The sequence below is a fragment of the Plectropomus leopardus genome, chromosome 21 (genome assembly GCF_026936395.1).
Source record: "Plectropomus leopardus strain MGB_pleo_1.0 chromosome 21, ASM2693639v1, whole genome shotgun sequence".
Taxonomy (NCBI): Eukaryota; Metazoa; Chordata; class Actinopteri; order Perciformes; family Serranidae; genus Plectropomus; species Plectropomus leopardus.
Genome location: NC_142196.1, coordinates 3,131,702 through 3,152,374, shown reverse-complemented (window position 1 = coordinate 3,152,374; position 20,673 = coordinate 3,131,702). Strand labels below are relative to the sequence as shown.

Here is a 20,673-nt window from a genome sequence, read left to right as displayed (position 1 = left end):
AACCTTAATAATACACAATTTTAAGAATCAATTCTAATCCTAAGAGAGCTAATGGATGGTTTCAGCAGAGAGACATTGGTTATGTTCCTCAGTGCAAAGGAGGGCCCAAAAAACTGTGAAACATTCAAAATGAACAAATCCACTGTTTGACAACAAACAAACTGATCACTTGGATTTACATGCTACATATCTACCATGACTCGACATGCAGATCTGGCTGTCTATTTTAAAAACTTCATTTAAAGCTTCAAGGGAAAAACAAATGACATTGCATCCTTATTCCAACTTGTGTTAATGTTTGTAGAAATCCCCATCTCCTCCTTCCACATGAACAGTGTCACTCTCCAACCACCATTTCCCTAAACTGCCATAATGATGGCCCTTTGCCTGTTTAATTTGTGTGTACTGGTACAAAAGATGTATTAATGCATGCAAACATGTATGGTGTTATAGTCGAAATAATCTCTCAGCATGTTAACATGCAAGCTTGACAAATGCTTTACCTGATATATCTGATATTACATGCAGCAGACAGACCACAGTGATCATATTTTATAATTCTTTAGACTTTGTTAATGTTGCAGCATATTTATTTGATGTTACTACACTTTTCAGAACTCAGAATGACCCAAAAAGCATTACATAGCGACATCCAATGTCAGTGTGAAGGACTTAATATGATACTGCACTCTGATATTACATGTTTCCATCAAAACCAAAGTACACAATGACAATGATTTTCTTCTGTCAGCACAGACTATATAGATGTCAAAGTAGAACATCATGTGGATGTATCTCCAGAACAGGGCATTTGAATGCATGGTAGAGATGGTGAAGGCGTAAATTTGCTCCAAACATTGTGAATTGATTGAATTTGAGAAGACAAGTTGAATCATTACAAAATTACCTCAACTTGTCTTCTCAAATTCAGTAAATTTTAAAGGCAATCTGGACACCAACTTTTTAAAGTTAAAACAAATTGTTTATTTTTACAGTGGGGTGTAACGGCTCAAAAAATTCCAAGTTTGGTTCAATATGACACAGTGATGTCACTGTAAAATACATTTTCAATACAACAAAAAAGAAGCATTGTCAGACAAATTTCCTTGATTTTTAAATTGCTTTTGTTTATGTTTTATATTTATTTATTAAAACTAACACCATGAAGTATGATCTTTTCTTGACTAGGATAATAGAGTTGTACCTCAGTTGCCCATACCTCAGGGTGTTTTTTAGCAGCATATCAAACAAAAACAGCTCTGTATAAAATGTGAAATGTAGTATTGAGATTATAAAAAAAGACAAACAAATGAAACTCTTTTGTTTCAATGTTTCTGAAATGCTAGAGAAATATCTGCATTTTCTAAATGTATAAAAATAAACACAATTTGGGCTTTTGTTGCTTGTACAAAGCAGGAATTACAGTCTGCCTGAAATGGTTTCCTGAAGGAATATTGTAACGAGGTTCAATTACATTCAGCATTTTTGTTAAGCCTGTGTTTTCCACTGCAGAGTCAGGTCTCAAATTTGCAGTATAAATGAAACACTTGCCCTGACTTATTAAGTTAGGAAAGGCTGCGTAAACGCTAACGGGAAAACCTTAGCTTGTAGCTTGTGTTGCTCCTTGTTTTTGTCTGATTCCACCTGTTGACTCACTTTCTGTGGAAAATGTTTAAAAAAATTAAAAATTACCATTGGGTAATCAATAAATTGCGCGATTAAGTAACTATACATGTTTTATTAACTGGAAAAAAAAGTGTAATTAGTGAGGAGTTACTCTGTAATCTACAGTGGCCTGAATCGAACAAAATGGTCACAGCTTATAGCACCAGGACAAAAATAATTAGTGTGAAATTCAACAGAAACACCAATCATGTGCTTTTTCTTTTGATTTTTGATGTTCAGAGCAAAAAACTTTTGACCTCAAACCTCCCTGCGGCGCATTTTCTTCCAGAACTTGTACCAGAATCGGTTCCTGGGCCTGGCGGCCATGGCCTCCCCGACCCGCAGCAGCCAGACCCGCCAGCGCTGCAAGGATGCGGTTCGTCACAGCTACGGCCCGGACACCTTCGCCGTCAATGGGCTGAACCAGGAGGCCTTCATGCTGGGGCTGTCGCGCTCCACCAGCGACACCGATCTGGTCTCCCCTGACGCTCGCTCCACCCTCACCATCAGCTCCTCCCACTACACCATCGGTCAGTCTGAAGACCTGGTGATCACATGGGACATCAAGGAGGAAGTGGATGCTGGGGACTGGATTGGCATGTATCTAGTTGGTAAGTGCGATATGAAATAATGACCCTGAATGTTAGAATTTGATTGATACAACATAAATAATAATCATTTAAGTTTTTTTAATTTATCAGTATAATGATATATGACACAACACAATATTAAATGATGTGATACCATATGATACGATTTGCTACAATACCATACCATACCATACCATTCGATATGATATGATAAGATATATGGCAGACCTGTCATTGGTAGGGAATGGAGGATATTTCTTCATGGAAAATCATTTGCCGTTTATGTTATTGTCATGTGAAGTGTAATGGGAAATGCAAACTCAAAAATGACTTGAAAATGACAAGAAATGACACAAACTCTGGAGGGTCGGAATAGCAGTTTAGCTTTAACTGTTTGATCTCTTCCCAGATGAGGCTTTGTCTGAGAACTTTCTGGACTACAAGAACCGAGGCATCAACGGATCTCACAAGGGACAGATTGTTTGGAAAATTGACTCCAGTTCCAACTTCAGTGACTGTGAGTATTTGTTTGAGTTTTAGCCTATATTGTATGGTTAGATCAGTTGTACCACTTGGTGCAAGTTTTATCAGCTGTTTTATAATGAATCCTTTTCCCTTTTCTCTCTCTTTGATATTATACGTCCCTTTAAGCTTTTGAACCAAACTAAACCGAACAGACAAACACACCAAACAGGTTAGGTATGAAATCGCCCCTAGCTGTAGTCAAATATAAGTAATCATTAGAGTATATTCAGTACTTGTATCCAGTGCTAGTTCCAAGTCATCATCACTGTGGTGTTTTTCTATTCTGTCTCAAATAACAAGTGGATTGATCCTATGAGCGCAGATAGTGCTGCAGCAGCATGCGGAGTATCCGTCTCTGGCAAACTAACAGGGTTGCTTACAGAGGCACATCATTAGAGGGAGAGAGTGGGGGAGGGAGACGGTGACAAATGGTGCACAATTGCTGCGTTTAGGGGCATGGGGAATTGTGTGTATGAGTGAGAGAGTCTACGCAAATGCACACAGGAAACAGAATACATTTATCAGAGTAAAGTTGTCCAGGTGTTTCAGGTGAGTGGCATCAGCCTCTGTTACAGGTGGAGGTGGCTGTTTCAGAAGCTCCATGCTTTACAGGGCTGAAGCTGTTATTATAAAGTGCTCCAAGTATTCATACGTCCCCCAAATATGTACGATTGTCAGCATGGAAAAGCTCCCGAAGCAGCATTTATAAACTTTATAATATTTAGTAATCACTAATACAAAACTGCTGATACCAATAACCAACTAATGCAAATATATCTCCTTGTGTACATGCATGTAACATTAAAATCAGTTCAGCTTACGTTCTCCAATTGATAGAATCATTGAATGAAAAGCCCCAAGTTTCTCAACTGTTTTTAAAAAATGTTTTTCAATGAGTAAGAAAGTAAATAAATAAATCAATTAACAAACATATACAGAAATCTGAACAACCCAAAGACCCAATAGCAATGTTACCAAATAAAGTTTTCTGTGTACTCATGCCTTGATCTCCTTTTAAGGGCACACAAAGGGGACCTATTGTGCTCATTTTCAGGTTCATACTTGTAGTTTTGGTTTCTGCTAGAACACATTTATATGCTTTAATGTTCAAAAAACATGTTATTTTTCTCATACTGTCTGTGCTGGAACATCCGTATACCCCCTCTGTTTAAAATGCTCCATTTTAGTTCCTTCTTCTTAAAGCCATTTTCTAAAGAAGCCCAGTCATGATTGGTCAGCATTTGATGGTTCGATGGTCATTATAAATGACCAATGAAATCTTCCATACAAACTCTTCACAACCAGAAATTTTGCAGCGGAACTGTGATCCAAAATGGGAGAGAAATTAATTCTGTGTCTCAGTTATTGGAGCTACCTTTTTATCACCTGTGTGCAGAACACAGGAATGTCCCGAACACAGTAAATAAGAAGACAATCCAGGCAGAGGGCAGAGTCTCTGCAGATCAATACACCACCATAAGTGAGTGATGATTACAGGGGGGGGTCACTTCTGTATGAGTCTATATATTTTCTATACAAAAATTCAAGGCTGTGCAAATATAAGTGATTTTATTTTTGCCTCCCTGTTTGTTAAACACAGATGACACAAGTCAGACTGCAGGCAAACATTCAGTCACGTGTGCTGGTGCTGCTGTGTGTTCCCCCTCGTCTTGTCAAAACATCTGAGTGTGTCTGACCTAACAAGCAGAAAAACATGGAGCTTTACTATGACCTTAATCTCTTTGTGTCCCCCAAGCCTTTTGATTTTTTTGGTCTACTTCCCCTATTATCCCAAAGGCTATGGAGTCCCAGCAATGATAAATATCACCTATCACTGAGAGCTGATCATTTAAATAGATTGTAAAGAGGTTCATTTTTTTCCGCATTTCCTCTCATTTTTTGCAATACATTTTGTTAAAGATTTAACTAATTAAAATAAAAACTGAAAACATGGGTATGTTATGTTAAATTATTTAGTCACCATTAATAAATGACATATATTTCAAATTTTTATTTAGTCCTGTGGATCATTGAAAAGCCACTGAGGATATGTCAAAAAATCTGTTTACTATAGACTGGTACAGACTGTCTCCAAAGTTTTTGACTCACTTGCCAAGATGAAAAAAAAGGACGTAAATATATATGACAGCTGATCACCACAGCATCAGCATGTTAATACCTGGCCTCTGGTAAGCAGTGATGCAGTGTATATGACTAAGACTAAGATTAGAATTGGAGAAGTGGAACTAATGCTCTTCTGTCAACAATATGGGAGGTAAAAAAGAGTTTACTTTCTTGGTCCAAACTCTTGGGCCTCCGTGTTATTATTTTAAAACATTTATAAGTATGGATCCAACGCTAGCTGGCAGCAGATTGGCAGCAAGTTATGGTTTAGCGGATCAGCTGATGTCCTGTACAGTAAACAGTGAACCTCTTAATGATGCCAAAACACTGCAGAGATTTTCATCATATTTTTTTATTACATGACATTTTTTGGACAAACATTAACTCACTCGTATGGCAGCTAATCTCCCAAAATTTGCTGGAAGTGTGTTCAGGCTTCCTTCAAATTTTAAGTTGACTGAATTTGAATTTGAATATAAAAGTTTTTTGATTTGAATCATTGCAAAATTATCTCAACTTGTTTTGTCTGAGTTCACTTAATTCAAAATTTTATGGCGGCCTGGACACTAACTTTTTTTAAAGTTTAAACAAAATGTTTCTTTTAACAATGTACGTTCCACATTTATTCAAATACCTGCACATATATATATATATCGAGATTCACTGTAGTTATTAACTCTTACAATGCACTTCAAATAAACGTGATCATATGGGTCCCTCATTGCTGGAGACTGGAATGTATTCAAATGAAAATTATAAAACCTGTTGGTGAAAGGGAACTAATTCCTGTTGAATTTTTTCCCCATCATTGCCACCTCCCTGTCCCCGCTCATCATGTGTGTCCTCAGCTGAGACGCAGGTCTGCTTCAGGTACTACCACGGTGTCACCGGAGCGCTGAGAGCCACCACACCCAGCATCACCATAAAGAAAGGACCTGCACCTGTGAGTCTCTCCACAACTTTATTTAACTTTATTTGGACATATGCTGCTTTCTGACATTTGTGGCGTTTGACTGGTCCCCGTTGAATGGCTTCCTAGCTTTTTAATTTCTGTTCAATTCACTCAGTCATGTCAATCAACCTCAGTGATGAGGAAGCTACTTTGTAACTGTAGTTTGCCAGATTATGAGCTACTCCTGAAGTAGCTACACTGCAGTTTTGATGAAAATACTAGACTCCATGAGAAGCTACTCAGTATATTTCAGTCAGAGATACGTCAAAGAATTGACCATCCATTGCAAAGTGTTGTACAGTTAGATTTAGCAGTAGAGGCCCTGCTCTTTGGTTGAGCTTTCAAAGAATTCGAGCAGCAAGAAGGATTTTGCTGAGAGCTAATCCCCTTAACACTTGAGATCAGATAGAAAAATACATGAACATAGAGCTTAGCAAGATAACAATACTACAGCTGCAGTGATGTGAGGAGGAGGAGGAGGAGGAGGAGGAGGCTAGTGGAGTTGCGGCAGCAATCAGTGGATCAGTGCATTAGAGGATCACTGGGATAATAGAGAACTGACAGATTTAAAACACGGGTATGAATATAATTGGATGACAGTGGTCGGCTGGCAGCTGTATGCATCAATAAGCTAATGTTATTGTGACACCTGATGCTGATCAGAAGGTGTTAGTGTGACCTTCTCTGCAGGTGTGGATGATCACACTTTCAGACAGGGACAGTACCAACTGTTTTCCCACCTCAGTCAGCATATGCACACAGGTTTTGTGAACACGGGTACCCTGCTAAAATTAGGCTATAGACTGCTTTCCCATTGCCTGGAGAGCAGATTACATGACTGTGCAGCAGAGGAGTATGCCGTGTGTGGGGTTTTGTATTGGTGTGTCTGTGCAACGTCATGGACAGACCGGAGAACAGGTGAAGAGTAGAAAGCAGAATGGACAGGTCTGTAAAAACGTCACAGTGGTTACCTTCTTTATAAATCTCAAACTTGGTGCAGACTGATTTAGATCGATGTTTTAGTGCCGCTTAGGAGGAGATGGAGTGTAATTAGTGACGGCGCGTCATTGCATCTTGCCAGTTAAGGAGCTGAAATTTGCGCGTTTACCTGGACGTTGTGTTCCTGATGATGCCGATCGGAGCTGGAAGTGATAAATACCCGTGACTACTGCAGAGTCGTTTGACCCAGATGTGAATGCCGATTGTACACTTTCCGACTGCATTAAAGAACAAGATCTAAGTGGTTATTATTGGGTTTTTTTTGTGCAGTGGGAATAAGGCATACTTCAGGCAGTCCCACACCCCAAATCCAGGGGCCTGGTGGCGTGTACATGGCTTTGTCACCATAGATTCAGAAAATCTCTCACTGCTTGAAGCATCTTTTTCATCACCTCTGATATCCAAACCTTTGGCCTTTCCAGGAATCACTCCCACTCTGCCAGATTTTGGCTTGCATTGGATAAACAGGGTTCCCAGTGTGAACTGGATAGTGATCATATGAAATATTGCTACTTATAAATCTTCATACTTAAATCTTTTGAGCTGTCGCACCACATATTAGTTATCGCATTGCAATTGCCCTTCTCAAGCCTTTATCAGCCAGAGGCTGTTATCAGGAGGGTGTCCAGCTGGGTGATTAGGTTTCACTGTTTGTCTTCCCATTCTGCTGCTCTGGGCCCCTGGAAATGCTGATGGGCCCAGAACTTGATCTGTACTTGCTTCCTGAGGACAAACGAATAAAAATAACCGCCATAGGAAGGGATACAGGGAGGGAGGGAAGAGTAGAGACAGAAGAGAGTCAACTCCAGGTAAGTCATTCAGGTTTTTGGATGCGAGGGCTGGAAAGCAACGGATCAAACTGCAGGAGGCCGACACAACAAAGGAGGCGCGAGGAGGAAAAAGACAAGGATACAGGAGATGGACAGACAGGAGAGCAGCGGAGGGAGATTCATCTGCTTTGCCTGTTGTTGACTCTAGATAGAGAAGACACAGCACTTGATTTGTATGGGTGTGATGGACGGCATGTGTCTCCAGCTGGGACTGCTGTCTCCTAGTCATCCTGAGAGAAGGAGCGGGAGGAGGACGAGGCTCAGCTGGATAGCCTGGGTAACCATAAATATTCCCTCTGTCCTCGTCTTTCTCTTTCCTTACACATACATCTGTCTTTGCCTTTGTTTTCTCACAGCATCTTGAGAGACAGATTCATTAGATTGCATCTTAATGTGTTAATCCTTTGAAACCTGAAGCAACATCACTCTTCTTGTGCTGCTTTCAGATGCCTTTCATAAGTATTTAAACCTTTAAACGCTGAGGAAATTGCTGGACTTCTGTCAGAAACATTGGGAAAAAGTCAATGAGAAAGTTGGTTAGAAATGTTCTAGAGATTGCAAGAAATGAGAAGATCTAGAAAATGATATCAAAAAAGCTATGGAAAAATGTCTAGGGAAAAAATATTTTTTAAAAAATGTATTAAAGTGTATTAAAAAGTGTTCACTGCAGATTCTTTTTGCTTATCAGCCAACACATTGACACTGATACTCAGTACTAAGATTTAACAAAGTACATTTACTCAAGTATTGCACATAAGTATGAAATTTAGGTGCTTGTACTTTACTTTAGCATTTTCTTTTCATGTGACTTTATAGTTTAACTCCACTACATTTTAGAGGGAAATATTGCACATTTTACTCCACTACATTTATCTGAGAAGCTTTAGTTACTTTACACATTAAGATTTTTGAGAAGAGTTTATAAAATATGATTTTTATAAATCACAGAGTTTATAGAGGGTGGGGCTGTTTTTTCTATTTTTTTTCTATTCAGGGGGGTTGAATGTTGTTTCCTGTTTTATCATTTTTTTCAAATGTTGAGTCTTTTAGGTGTAGGGTTTTTTTATTTGAGTTTTTGGAGGGTGTTTTTTACTATATATTTTTAAATAATTTTGAGTCTTTTATAAGTAGACTTTTATATATATATTTTTTTATGTATTTTTTTTTTGAGGATTTTTTTCCTGCATTGAGGATTTTTACTTACTTTGAGTGCATTTTCCTGATTATATTCACTTACTTTTACCTAAGTACTATTTTAGAGTATTTAAAGTATTTTCAAAGTCTGGTATTAGTACTTTTACTTAAGTTAAGAATGTGAATACTTAATATTACTGGTCCAAACCAATTTTGACCAGTAATATTTAGGCCTTGGCTCTATTGCTACACAGCTTACCGCCTAGGTGGATTTTGCTTTAAGTTATCTCTACTGAAAGACACATAGCACCAGGAACATGACTGCTACTGACTGATGGACACTGAATAATGGCAATTTACAAACCACCCCCACCAGAGCTCCTCTCAACGCTGAGCTGATAGAAGCTCCTCCACACCGCCCCGTGTCTCTGTTAAACCACTCTAACTGAGTTAGATCACTCAGCCTGTCCATCTTAAAAGGCACTGGGATGGATGAAAAAACATCTTAAACATACTGGCCCAGAGGTTGGAGCCGTGGTTTATCTGATCTGTAATCAGATGCGGATCCACTTTGTACATGTAGGCTGTCTCTCTCAGACCCGTCATGGTTGGGAGGAGGGGAACTTTTATTGTATAAAATCCCCCTCCTCTTACATCATTTAAGATCCTCGCAGTGCTTAAAGAATGCTCATGAATTCTACATATTGTTCCTTTTCTATTCTCAAAGTGCCTGAGCGTTAGGCGAGTCTCTACACTCTGCAGTGGGAAGGGAGATTATATAAAGTGTGCTGCAGATGGATGAAGTTGCCATTTGGTTGATGTGTGAGATTAGAATCATTGAGGAGACTCGCGCTGGCACTTCTCTCTCTGACTGTACTCAGAAAGGCAGATTAGCATCTCATTAAAATGAATTGGTCCAAACATCTGTCATTTCCTTTATCTTTTCATTTCCACTGCCGGTTTGTTTTTTTGTTCCCAGACAATTGCGTAAGCATTCCAAGCTCAGGCTGAATTTTGTGAGCAAATACTGCTGTGTTTCAGAGGACTGAGACCCACTAGCTGTTTACATCGTCCTATACTGTCTGTTTCACTGCTGAGCTTGTGTCATACAGCTTTTACATCAGTGGTTAAAGAGATTGGTAATGTGTCTAAGTAGGCACTATTTTACTTGTCATTATAAGGTAAGAAATAAATCCTAACTCTAATTTTGTATACAGTAAAAATAATGCATATGTCACATCAATGTCATTATCACACAATCATTACCAGCTGTAACAATGTTGCAACAGCTGGTTTTGTTTTCACTCTGTAAGTCTGTCTGAGTGTGTGTGTGTGTGTGTGTGTGTGTGTGTGTGTGTGTGTGTGTGTCATTAATGTGGTCTTGGTGACACTCTTAAGGCACTGGTTAGGTGGAGGGGAGGTTACCACAGTTCATCTACACATTCTACCCGCATTGTTTTGGAAAAGCTAGTTGAAAACCAGCAAGATATCCCTTTAAATTGCAAAAATTCCCATCAGTCTTCACTTTTTTGTGTACTAGTTAGCAAATGTTAGCATGCTAAGATGCTAAATGAAAGCAGTAAACATGGAAAACATTATGTCTGCTCGGCTGTGACGTCACCGTTCTCACAGGATCCGCACATTGCCAGTTTACACGGCAACGGAAGAGTTGGTGTTTTCAATAAAAACTACACTCTGGAACCTGATATCAAAAGTTTGTGTTTTCAGGCGCCCGAAACAGCGCTGTTCTGTGAATGAGAGGCCAAAGTTTAATGTTTCATGCAAGAACTGTTGCCGTGTAAACGGCCCCTTAGTCTTGCTCCAGACTAATCTGGGAAGAAAAATAATGAAATGTCCAAGAATGAGTTGTAATATTAGAAATTTGGATTCCTCCATGTTATTTGAAAAAATCAGTAATAGGTGATAAACCCTTTTAGTTTATGTAATGCCGTGACCTTTATTTCATCACAATCATAAGGACATTTATTTACGTGTACAGCCTTAAGACTGGTGAGGCTCCAAGAGTACTTTGTCTAATTAAAGTTTATATCCTAAAATGTGTGTAATTACAAAAGAAACCTGAATAAACATCACTTTTCTTGTGCTGCATTCAGATGCAGTTCAAAAATATTTAAACCTTTGGATTGGTTTGATTTCTTTAGAAAACAAGGGTGAAAAGCCAATGGGCAACTTAGCCAAGAAATGTGCTACAAATTGCAAGCAATTAATATATTTAGAATATTCTATTTAAAAAGCTAAGGATTAAATACTTTTTTCCTGGTCATTTCCTTGTTTGTTTTTCACTTTCCTTTTTTGCCATTTTCAGGTAATTTTCTTGTACTTCTTCATTTATAATTTTTTCACTAATTTCTTGCAAGTTTTGGGCCATTTCTTCTTAGTTGCTCATTGCCTTTGTCACATATTTTTGAAAGAAATTGAGCCTGAAATTGACTTTCAATTGGTTAAAAATTCAGAGGGGAGAATCGAGAATTTGTGAAACTCACGGCTATGACTCTGCAGTGTCCCTGTGATGTTAATAATTCATTCAGTAAACTCTAAGACATCTTTCCATCAGTTCTGTTTTCTGCCTGCTCCTGTTTGACCGCGTTCAGTATTCGAGCTACACCAAGCCAAAGGTTTCCACTGTATGCTGGAGCTGACGCATCACAGCAGTACTTACTCTCTTCTCCACTTCCTCCTCTCTCTATCAGCTCCCCTGCCTCTCTTATCCCCCATGCTCCTCCTCTTCCTGGCTGTAGAATCAATGTCAGGAGAATGAAGACAAAGTATTGATCGCTGTCAGGCTGACTGAAAATGCAGCTTTACTAAAAGCTGTGCTGAAATGAGATTTCACGTTTTCTCTCTACCTACACACAAAGCTGTCAGACAAAACGGGAATTTTTCAGTCATAAAAGAGTTGTAAATGTAATGATGAATTTTGGTATTTTTGCTTTTTACTTTTTGCTTTTCAGTGTCTCTTGTCTACTGTTATTTGTGACTTTTATTTGTCTGCGGTGGCCTACTTCCCTCATGGGCATCATTAAAGATTCATCCCACAGCAAAGTTAGAGAGACGCTGCTGTAGAAGAGAAGGATAATTGAGTGTGTTTTCATGTTCTTTTCATGGCAGTTTTGAACTCTTTGCGTTTGTGTGTGTGTGTCCTCAGATATTAAAGCCAGTGGTTAGTCCTGAAGTCAACCATGGACTGGGCAACAGGAGACTCATTAACTTCTCGCTGTCAGGTAGGACACCAATATGTGTCTTTTACTTTCCGTCCATTGCTGTGTTGCTCTACTGGGACACTGGAAGCTCTTTGATCAAATCGCTCACACACTCTGTCCTCATCTGAACCATCCCCTAGCCTGCAGCTCTCTCTCGTAAACTCTGTCCTCTTAGTGTTGTCTAAAAGCAGCAGTGTGCTCAAATCAATGCCTGCTCAATTGTTCTGTGTCAATACTGAAGCTGAAGAGAGACAAAAACACCAAGTGCACCTTTTTTTAAAGTTAGTAGATTAGATGTACGGGCACTTTATTAACACTTGGATTTGTTGAGTCTGTAGTATTTATTGCAACAGTCTCTTGCCCTATACAAGAGAATATCAAATAAAATCTATCCTCTAGGCCGCGGGTTTGCAAAGTCTGCCAATGTGGGCTTCCCCTCAGACAAAATCCAATTTTGTAATTCTTGTTCCCCAAATGTTTTGAGGTATGTAAACAGGAAATATAATGTTTTGTAAACCTTGGGCTTCATGCAGCAACATTCTCTTAAATTTCTCTCATATTTTCTCTTAATTTTGTGGTAAGAGAAAATATAACTCAACTCGTGATGCACCAAATGTTCTTAACCACCTAAATCTGCTCTTACTCAGGTGTGCTCAATGATGAATCCCACTGATCATAAGTCACCTGTTAGCACAGGTAACGCCCCCTAAAGACTATATAAGGACAGGTTTTGTTGCCGTGTGTAAAAGACTCTGACACATGACCAAAACTGGAAACATGTCACCAAAAAAGGTCATCAGAAGAACTTCTGCAAGTGAATCTGGCATATGCCTACTGTGAAATAAACTTCAACAAAATAAATGGGATTGCAAGAATGTTTGAAAAAATGTAATAAATCAAAATAATTGAAATAATTAAAAGGAAAAGCAGCAAGTCCTCATACATACAGTATGTATGAGAAGCTGGAACTATGAAATGTTTTTGCATGAAAAATGACTAACATCATGATAAAAAAGTTGCCATTTAATTTTCAACTGAATCAACTAATTGTTTCAGCTGCATTTGTATACTTAAATGTAGTTTGTGTGAAACAATCTTAATTTGTAAAGTAGTTATCTAATATTAGCAGTGGAGTAAAAAGTACAGTATTTCAAATAGCTCAGGTTGGTTGAGAGGATCCCACTCTGGCTGCATTTAGACCTCAAATTATGCACAAACAGGTTCAGTCCATTTATATTCCACAAGCAGAGACAAAGCAACCTTGACACAGTTTAGAAAACACATTGAGGGATATTCCAGCAGTTTCTTTCCCATTCCCAGAAAATGCAATAAAAATATAAACACACTGAACAACATGGCTTATTTGTGACAATCATAGAGTGATGGTAGTTAATAGGCGGGTTTCCATTACGGATTTGTGCAAAACTTAAGCAATATTTTTGAAATGTCGATTAAACACAATTATAAACATGATAACATTCAAAGAAGCATAGCGATGGAGTTTCTAAACATTAGTGACTTTATTTCTATTGCAGCCACCACACTAGCCATCATTATTTACAATCCAAGGCCACGTAGGCGTGTTATGTGAGCAATAATGGAAAGGCAAGTCCCTTATACATGAAAGCGGCCACGTACGAGGGATTTCTGGGAGCTGATAGTTCATGATTTCACAGAGGAATTGTGGATTTAAAACTCCTGGATAATCTGTTAAACTTTTGAAGAGTTATTTGATGCAGTAACAGCTCTTGTGGCTCCTGCTGCATCTTGAGGGAGTCAGTTCCTACCGACAAGCACATAGCCATAGCATCATGTGACCTAGTAAAGACAAAAAGTGTCTCCATTACAGTTTTTCAAAATGTGTTTTTTTTTTAATTGCCTGAAACACCACCTCATGTGAGCATGAAAACAGTTTTTGTGATAAATGGGAGTGTTTTTTTTAAATGTACGTGTTTCCCTAACACATTTTATATTCGTAATTTCAATTTGCACAATTTGAGGGTTAATGGAAACCTGCCTCTAGTTAGCTAGTGAATAACATTTCGCTTCACAAAAGCGGAAAAACTTTGCTCCTCCATGTGTAGGCAGTAATAGTCCACCCATCCGGTCATAAAAGTAATTTTATTGTCGACATTGGTTGAATTTCTCTTCTGTCATTGCATGCATACAGGACTTGTAGTTTTTGTATCTGCAAAGTTCTTTGGTTATTTATATGGTGTATATACATATATAAGTTTACTGTTTATATGTGTGTATGTTTTGAATGTCTTAGCCACTGTACAAAAGTCATCTAAATCACTGAACAGCTGCAAGTCACTAATGAACATCCTACAATACATTAATTTCACTTTTTATCTATTATAACAGAGGACAATCATTGTTGTCTCTCCCTTGCGTTCATGTCCGCCTCTTTCAGACCTCCAGGCAGTTGGTTTGAAGAAAGGGATGTTCTTCAATCCTGACCCCTACCTGAAGCTTTCCATCCAGCCTGGAAAGCACAGCATCTTCCCCTCGCTGCCTCACCACGGCCAAGAGAAACGCTCTGGAGTGGTCTGCAACACCGTCAACCCACAGTGGAGCACCGAGGTACACACACACACACACACACACACACACACACACACACACACAATCAGTGGCACACACTCACTCTGACACATGATAGATTTCCTTGCTATGTTTAGACCTTAGAATAACAACATTATCTATATTCATAGTGTTAGCTGTATCATCTGTGTACTTGATTGTGGTAAATGCAGTCCTCTGTGAGGCTTCAGCAAACAAACTACAGGTCACCTGTTTCTATTGAGCAAGTGGAGAACAGTGTCCCTTTGAGAGAAGCATTTTCTGAGAGAAAAGTGGTTAGGATTCAGTTTTGGTGTAAGAAGTATAGCGGTGATGTGTGTATGTGTGTTCTCTAGTCTGTCAGTTGGGATTTTCCCGTTTTCTCTGACTTTGAAAGGAGATTGAAAGCAAACATTGTGCACATAACTTAGGCACCTGGTTTAGACTCTTGAGTTTTGGTTCTTCCAGTTTGCTGATATTTCAGTCTTATTTTCATCTTGCATTTAAATATTTTATGACATAGAGGCATTCTGAGGGGCTTGATGTATTAAGTTACCATGTTTACAGGTGTTCTCATCTAACTTAAGGTCAAAGGAAAATGCATCTTATCTCATAAGCTGTGTGGCAAACAAATGTTTATGATACTTACATGTTTTGTTCAGCAAAAAAATCTCCGCAAATGAACACCACTTTCACAAATTTTGAAGCCTAAATGTGATCAGATAGATAGTGCTTCTGGCAGAAACATAAAGTCTTTCCTTTTTATTTTGTTTTTGCCTAATTTTTCTTGTGGAACAAAACAAACAATACCAACCAGTAATTTTTCAATGTAAACCACATAAGATAGTATCTCCGTATGTGTGATTCCATGATGTGTAGGCTGTATGGGGACATTTCAGCGTAAGAACTAAAAGCATCTTAGAATCGTTAGTATAATGGTCAGATTTATTAGGAATTTTGTCAAGGTAATTTGTCCTATTACTGGAGTATTTTTTAAGTTCCTAAAATATACTCAGTACACAGATTGCACCACCCAGAAAAGTGAGGATTGGCTGCTTATTTGGTTCCAACTGTAGAGTAAGAGGATCAATGTAATCCATGGAAATCATGTTTGCTTTGTGGAAAACAAGATCAGCCAATTGATTTTCTCAGTTAGGGACTTTTTCAAGGAAACCCATACATTTCTGGAAAGTTCATCGTCAGTCAGTCCTGTCGTGGCGGCAGCAATTTAATGGCATGAGCAAAAAGGCTTGAAGTAATATTAACATTTTACACAGAATGACATTACAAATACAAAGTCAGCAAAACCAAAAGCTTGTTTACCTAATTTGCAAATGATGGTGTGTGCTCTGGAGTTATTAAAGCAATTCAGTTTGTCTGTTTAATACTTTTCAGTGAGTGGTTTAAGTGCTTTCATCTGTGTTAACCAATTTTCAGCCAGAGTTTTTCTTCCAACACACCCGCAAGATGATTTGTCATCCAGTGCTTACATACAAAATATCCTCCAAGTGCTCACAGCCAGGTCAGCCAGTAGGAATCACGGACAGGGGGCAACTTTTTCCACACACCCACTCCAGCACCTCGACCACCCACAGCTTTTAAAATCAATACAGGCAATTTCGATTAAGCTCTTTGCTGTTAGCCTCAGAATGACAGAGACAGAGTCACTTTTTCCCCTCGCCAAGTTAAGCTTTCCTTTTGAGGATTATTTTAGATTCAGAATCAGAAATACTCTATTGATCCTTGGGAGGAAATTATAATTAATTACAGTCACTCTGATGCCAAAAAATAGATAATAATAGCAAGTAGAAATGAGTACACAAAGTATGTAAAAATACAAATACAGTAATAGTAAAACAGTTAGCAAATATTATATTATATGTAAATATTTAAAAACGTATTTATGTATAATGTGCTGAGTATGAACAGTGTGCAAAAACATGCTATCTAAAATAAATGCAGAAATAAATAATCAACAGTAGTATGTGGATATTTAAAATTATAAATATGCATAGTGTGTAAAGTGTGTAAAAATGTCAAGAAATACATTAACAGATATTTAAAACTAGTTTATGTATGTTTAAATAATAATATGGATAATGTGCTGAAAATGTGTAAAATAAACTGTGCTCAATGCTACAATGCATAATGTAGCAGTGTCTAACACTGGTATGTATATTAGTTCAAAATATAAATATCCTTATAATGCCACAATGTACAACAGATATATATATATATATATATATATATATATATATATATATATATATATATATATATATATATATATATATATAAAAGTAATAAGTATATATATATAGTAAGAATAACAAGAAGAATATATATAATTATTATATATTATATATGTATTATATATTATATTATATACAATATGTGTATTTAGCCTCTTCTGAACAAGAAAGCATGACATGTTTGGCACCAGTGGATGCCTTTAGTTGCCTGGTTTCATTTCACTCTATCTTTAAAACTGAGTCTGCCACAGCTGCTTTATTTGTTAGCTCATCGCGTTTGTCGTGTTCAGCTTTGCCTGTCATATCTGGTGCTTCTTCATTCTGTTTTTTAGGGTCAGAACTTTGGCCATTGCCTCTCTGCTTTCTTCTCTTTCTTGTTTTCTCTGTATCCTGGCTTTCCTTTTTTAATCCCCTGATTTTTGGTGAGGCATTCTGACTCAGCTGGTCCGGCACATGTTTACTGCACATCTAGCTCCCGTTGTGAAAATGGTGCTGTCCAAACTGGATAGCACAATTTTCTCTGAGGATTGGGTATCAGATGACAATTTGAAGTGGGTTTTGATAACAAGACATTTATTTCTCCTGTAAGTACATATAACTTGTATCATCACAGCCATACCTCAGTAAATAAAGTCTTCTTGATCCCATTCAAGGATCAACCATTATAGACCTTTGTGTGGCCCCCCTGGGCCTTGAGCCAGGGTCGTTTCGACCCTTTGATGCCTACTACGCCAGGCTAAAGGTTTTTTAATTTTAAACTACAAATGTGTAGAGATCACACTTTAACAGACACTGCAGCTTTGTTCAGAGTTCGACTTTTAACTCTTTAAGTGCTTTTACTCAAACTGCAACTGTTGTACATTATTTTGCACACAAAGAATTAACATTTCTGCTTGTTTAAACCTAGAATTTTCAGTGAGCACACAAGTAAACTGATGCTCATTTTTGTTGAATGGCAAATGTGATCAGCCTTCCTGGACATTACTGAATCCACCATTCTTTGATCATTTTACTGCTTGAAACTAATGATTCATAGTTTATGACTCAATGTTGTTATACTGGTATTTAAGATGAGTAAAATCACCAATGTCAGCTCCTGTCACATAGCCTAATACATCTCCAGTACGTCTTCATCAGTGTCACTGAGGGTTACTGTCATTCAAAGCCCTGAGTGTTCTCTTTCAGAACAAATCAGGAAAAGATTATTTAATATTGTTAACATATTTGAATAAATATCTATGTTATTAAAACTTTAGTTTGAAAATACATTACTCAACCAGAAACCTCAGGACAGATTAACTGTGGCATTTGTCTTTTTGGCATTTTTTCACAAGCTGCATTAGATCATCAAAAAAAGGTGTCCCGAAATGCTTCACAACACGGACACATAAAAACACAAGATGTGGCATTTTCCTCAAATTACGGTGATGTTATGATTAGGACTGAACAATTTGAAGTGAACTGGTGATGCATGATGTTGTGTATTTCAGGTTGATCAGATATGGTTTCAGGCGATGAAATGGACAGGTTGGACTGGAGCATCACTGGGAATTGCTCATTGCTCTGAGAATTATATGAAGCTGTTTTGCTCACTGTCTGCAGTGTTTGTCTCAGAGCACTCTACAGCACAGTCTGTACCATGTATCATGTCCCTCAGGAGACTCCATACGTTGATTTAATATAGTGTCCTGTCCCGGCATGTCTTGGCAGCAGCCGCTCAGCTCAAAGCCACTTTCCTCCTCCAAACTGCTCCCATGTTGAGCAGCTTGCTTGGCAGTAATGTACTGTCGAACTCTAATGGGTCTCCATAGCATGCTGGCTCAGTCAGCTTACTCTCCATACTGCAGCCCAATGCTGTGCAAAGTGAAGAGACAATTCTGCATCAGTATATAATAAGGATGAATAATGACATATTATTAACATGCAAAAATAACCCATGACAAGAATAGATCCTTGCAAACTGGAAAGCACCACCCATGGAATTACGTCCTTTTTGCAGATATCATCTGTAATAGTGTTGCTATGAAGCTATTTTTGAATAATTAATGCATAAATATAAATAGCTTTATCAATATATTAGATCAATGTTGACCCAGATCAGTGTCATTTACCTCTAGTGTGCTGGATCTGATATGGTCTGATTAATTGTTAAAGATAAAGGCAGAATTTTACTCTTCCATATAAGGAAGAAATGTTAAAGAGGAACACAAGTAACAGTCTGAAATGCTAAATTTTTACCCACAAATGGTGGTCAAGTCCAGGAGTTATGGATGGGTCCCAGAGGGCCCTGTTATGACTGTGCAATGTCCCAGAGAAATTATCTGTCACCCTCTGTGACAGCTAGATTTGAGTTTTCTGTCAGGGAATCACTTTTCTGTACGAGTTTCATTCAGTGTGTTGCTTCGCCTCAGGCTACAGTATGCTGGCCTGATAGTCATTTTTGCAATTAAATTTTTCTGTGACTGTGGACATTCTGGAAATAGGCTGAGCAAGAACAGCCTGGATAGTGTTTTTGTGCAGATATAATGGAAATAACTAAAATATTAAAGAGGGATAACATAAATATGTGTGCCCCTCTATGGGAAAAGACCAGTCTCTTTTTTTCCTGCCTGTTACACTGTCTGTACAAGGCAAGACTGTTATGCTGTTATTCCGCTTTGCCGTTCTGTGTAAAAGGTTTGATCGACAAATGGGGGATAGAGTTGTCTTGACTTTAAGCCCGCAGTGGACATGTTAACAGCACTGAATCGACCTCTGTGTAAAAGGGACTCATCTGCTGTCTCATCTATGGAATAAAAGTAAATAAAATTTCTGTTTGTACAAAGGGAAATGGTTTTCAGCTTACAGAAATTCACAGGAGGTATCACTGTGATACATAGTTACATTTCTGAAGAGCTGCACTTCATGCTTCAGTGTAGTTACGGCATATGGTACACATCTATGGAGAGCATATGCTGTAGGTGACACAGAAGTATAATCTTGCATTATCATAACACCTGCCTCTTTCACCTCAAGAATGCCAGCATGCTGTCTAAAATCAAGCAGGCGCGGCATGATGCCACCATTGTTTGGTTCTGTGTAAACTGAGCAACGCCAGCACAAAGATGTAAATGACCCACTGTATGGCATTGGTATATAGATAAAGGTTCCATTTAAACATTGTTTCTGATTGGCTAATGCTGAGCATATATATAATTGACCACATGACCCTGTGTGTTTTTTATAGAGGTTATTTGGTAGCATTTTTTATGAAGACCGCATTTATAATGATTTATAAGTGTAGTGTCTTATGGATACTCTTGTTATATCATACTATAAGTCCTCACTACAGTTGATATGCAGATGATGTGTGAATAGTTGAGTTTTGGAATTTATAATGCATTATAAAACCCCATCAGTCAACCTCTAGTTTTTTAATAAGTCAAGGCCATCCATAAGAAACTTGATACTTATAAATCATTATAAATGACATCTAAAATATTTTATGACTGTTGATATAGTGCATCAGTAAGCATTATGTGTGTTTATGAGTGTTGTCATAAAGCATTATGAGTTTTCTATGAATGCCCTCATAATGCATTATAGATATGGTCTTCAAAGAAAGTGGTGCCGGTCATTCCTTCATTTTTCTGTAAGTCGCCTGATCATTTTAACCATTCTTTATCAGCAAGGGTCCTTTTTACTCCCAAATTGGGTCTTAACAGCATAGTGATGAGTGAATTTCAGCCTCTAAATGATGACTTTCATTTTTCCTCCTACTATTCCTCCTCTACTCGTCCTATCCTCTTCTCTCCTCATATGCCTCCCCCCTCCTCT

General features: G+C 38.0%; 1 protein-coding gene across 4 annotated transcripts in view; it reads left to right on the top strand.

The window, feature by feature from the left end:
- Positions 1–20,673, top strand: part of hecw1a (HECT, C2 and WW domain containing E3 ubiquitin protein ligase 1a) — a 74,355-nt gene that overhangs the window by 12,472 nt on the left and 41,210 nt on the right. For all 4 annotated transcript variants that reach the window (XM_088072057.1, XM_042510370.2, XM_088072058.1 and 1 more), the window contains 5 exons: positions 1,955–2,276; positions 2,665–2,772; positions 5,753–5,847; positions 11,986–12,061; positions 14,457–14,626. In XM_088072057.1, coding sequence (XP_087928183.1) covers positions 1,955–2,276; positions 2,665–2,772; positions 5,753–5,847; positions 11,986–12,061; positions 14,457–14,626 — 771 coding nt within the window. The remainder of the gene's footprint in view (positions 1–1,954; positions 2,277–2,664; positions 2,773–5,752; positions 5,848–11,985; positions 12,062–14,456; positions 14,627–20,673) is intronic.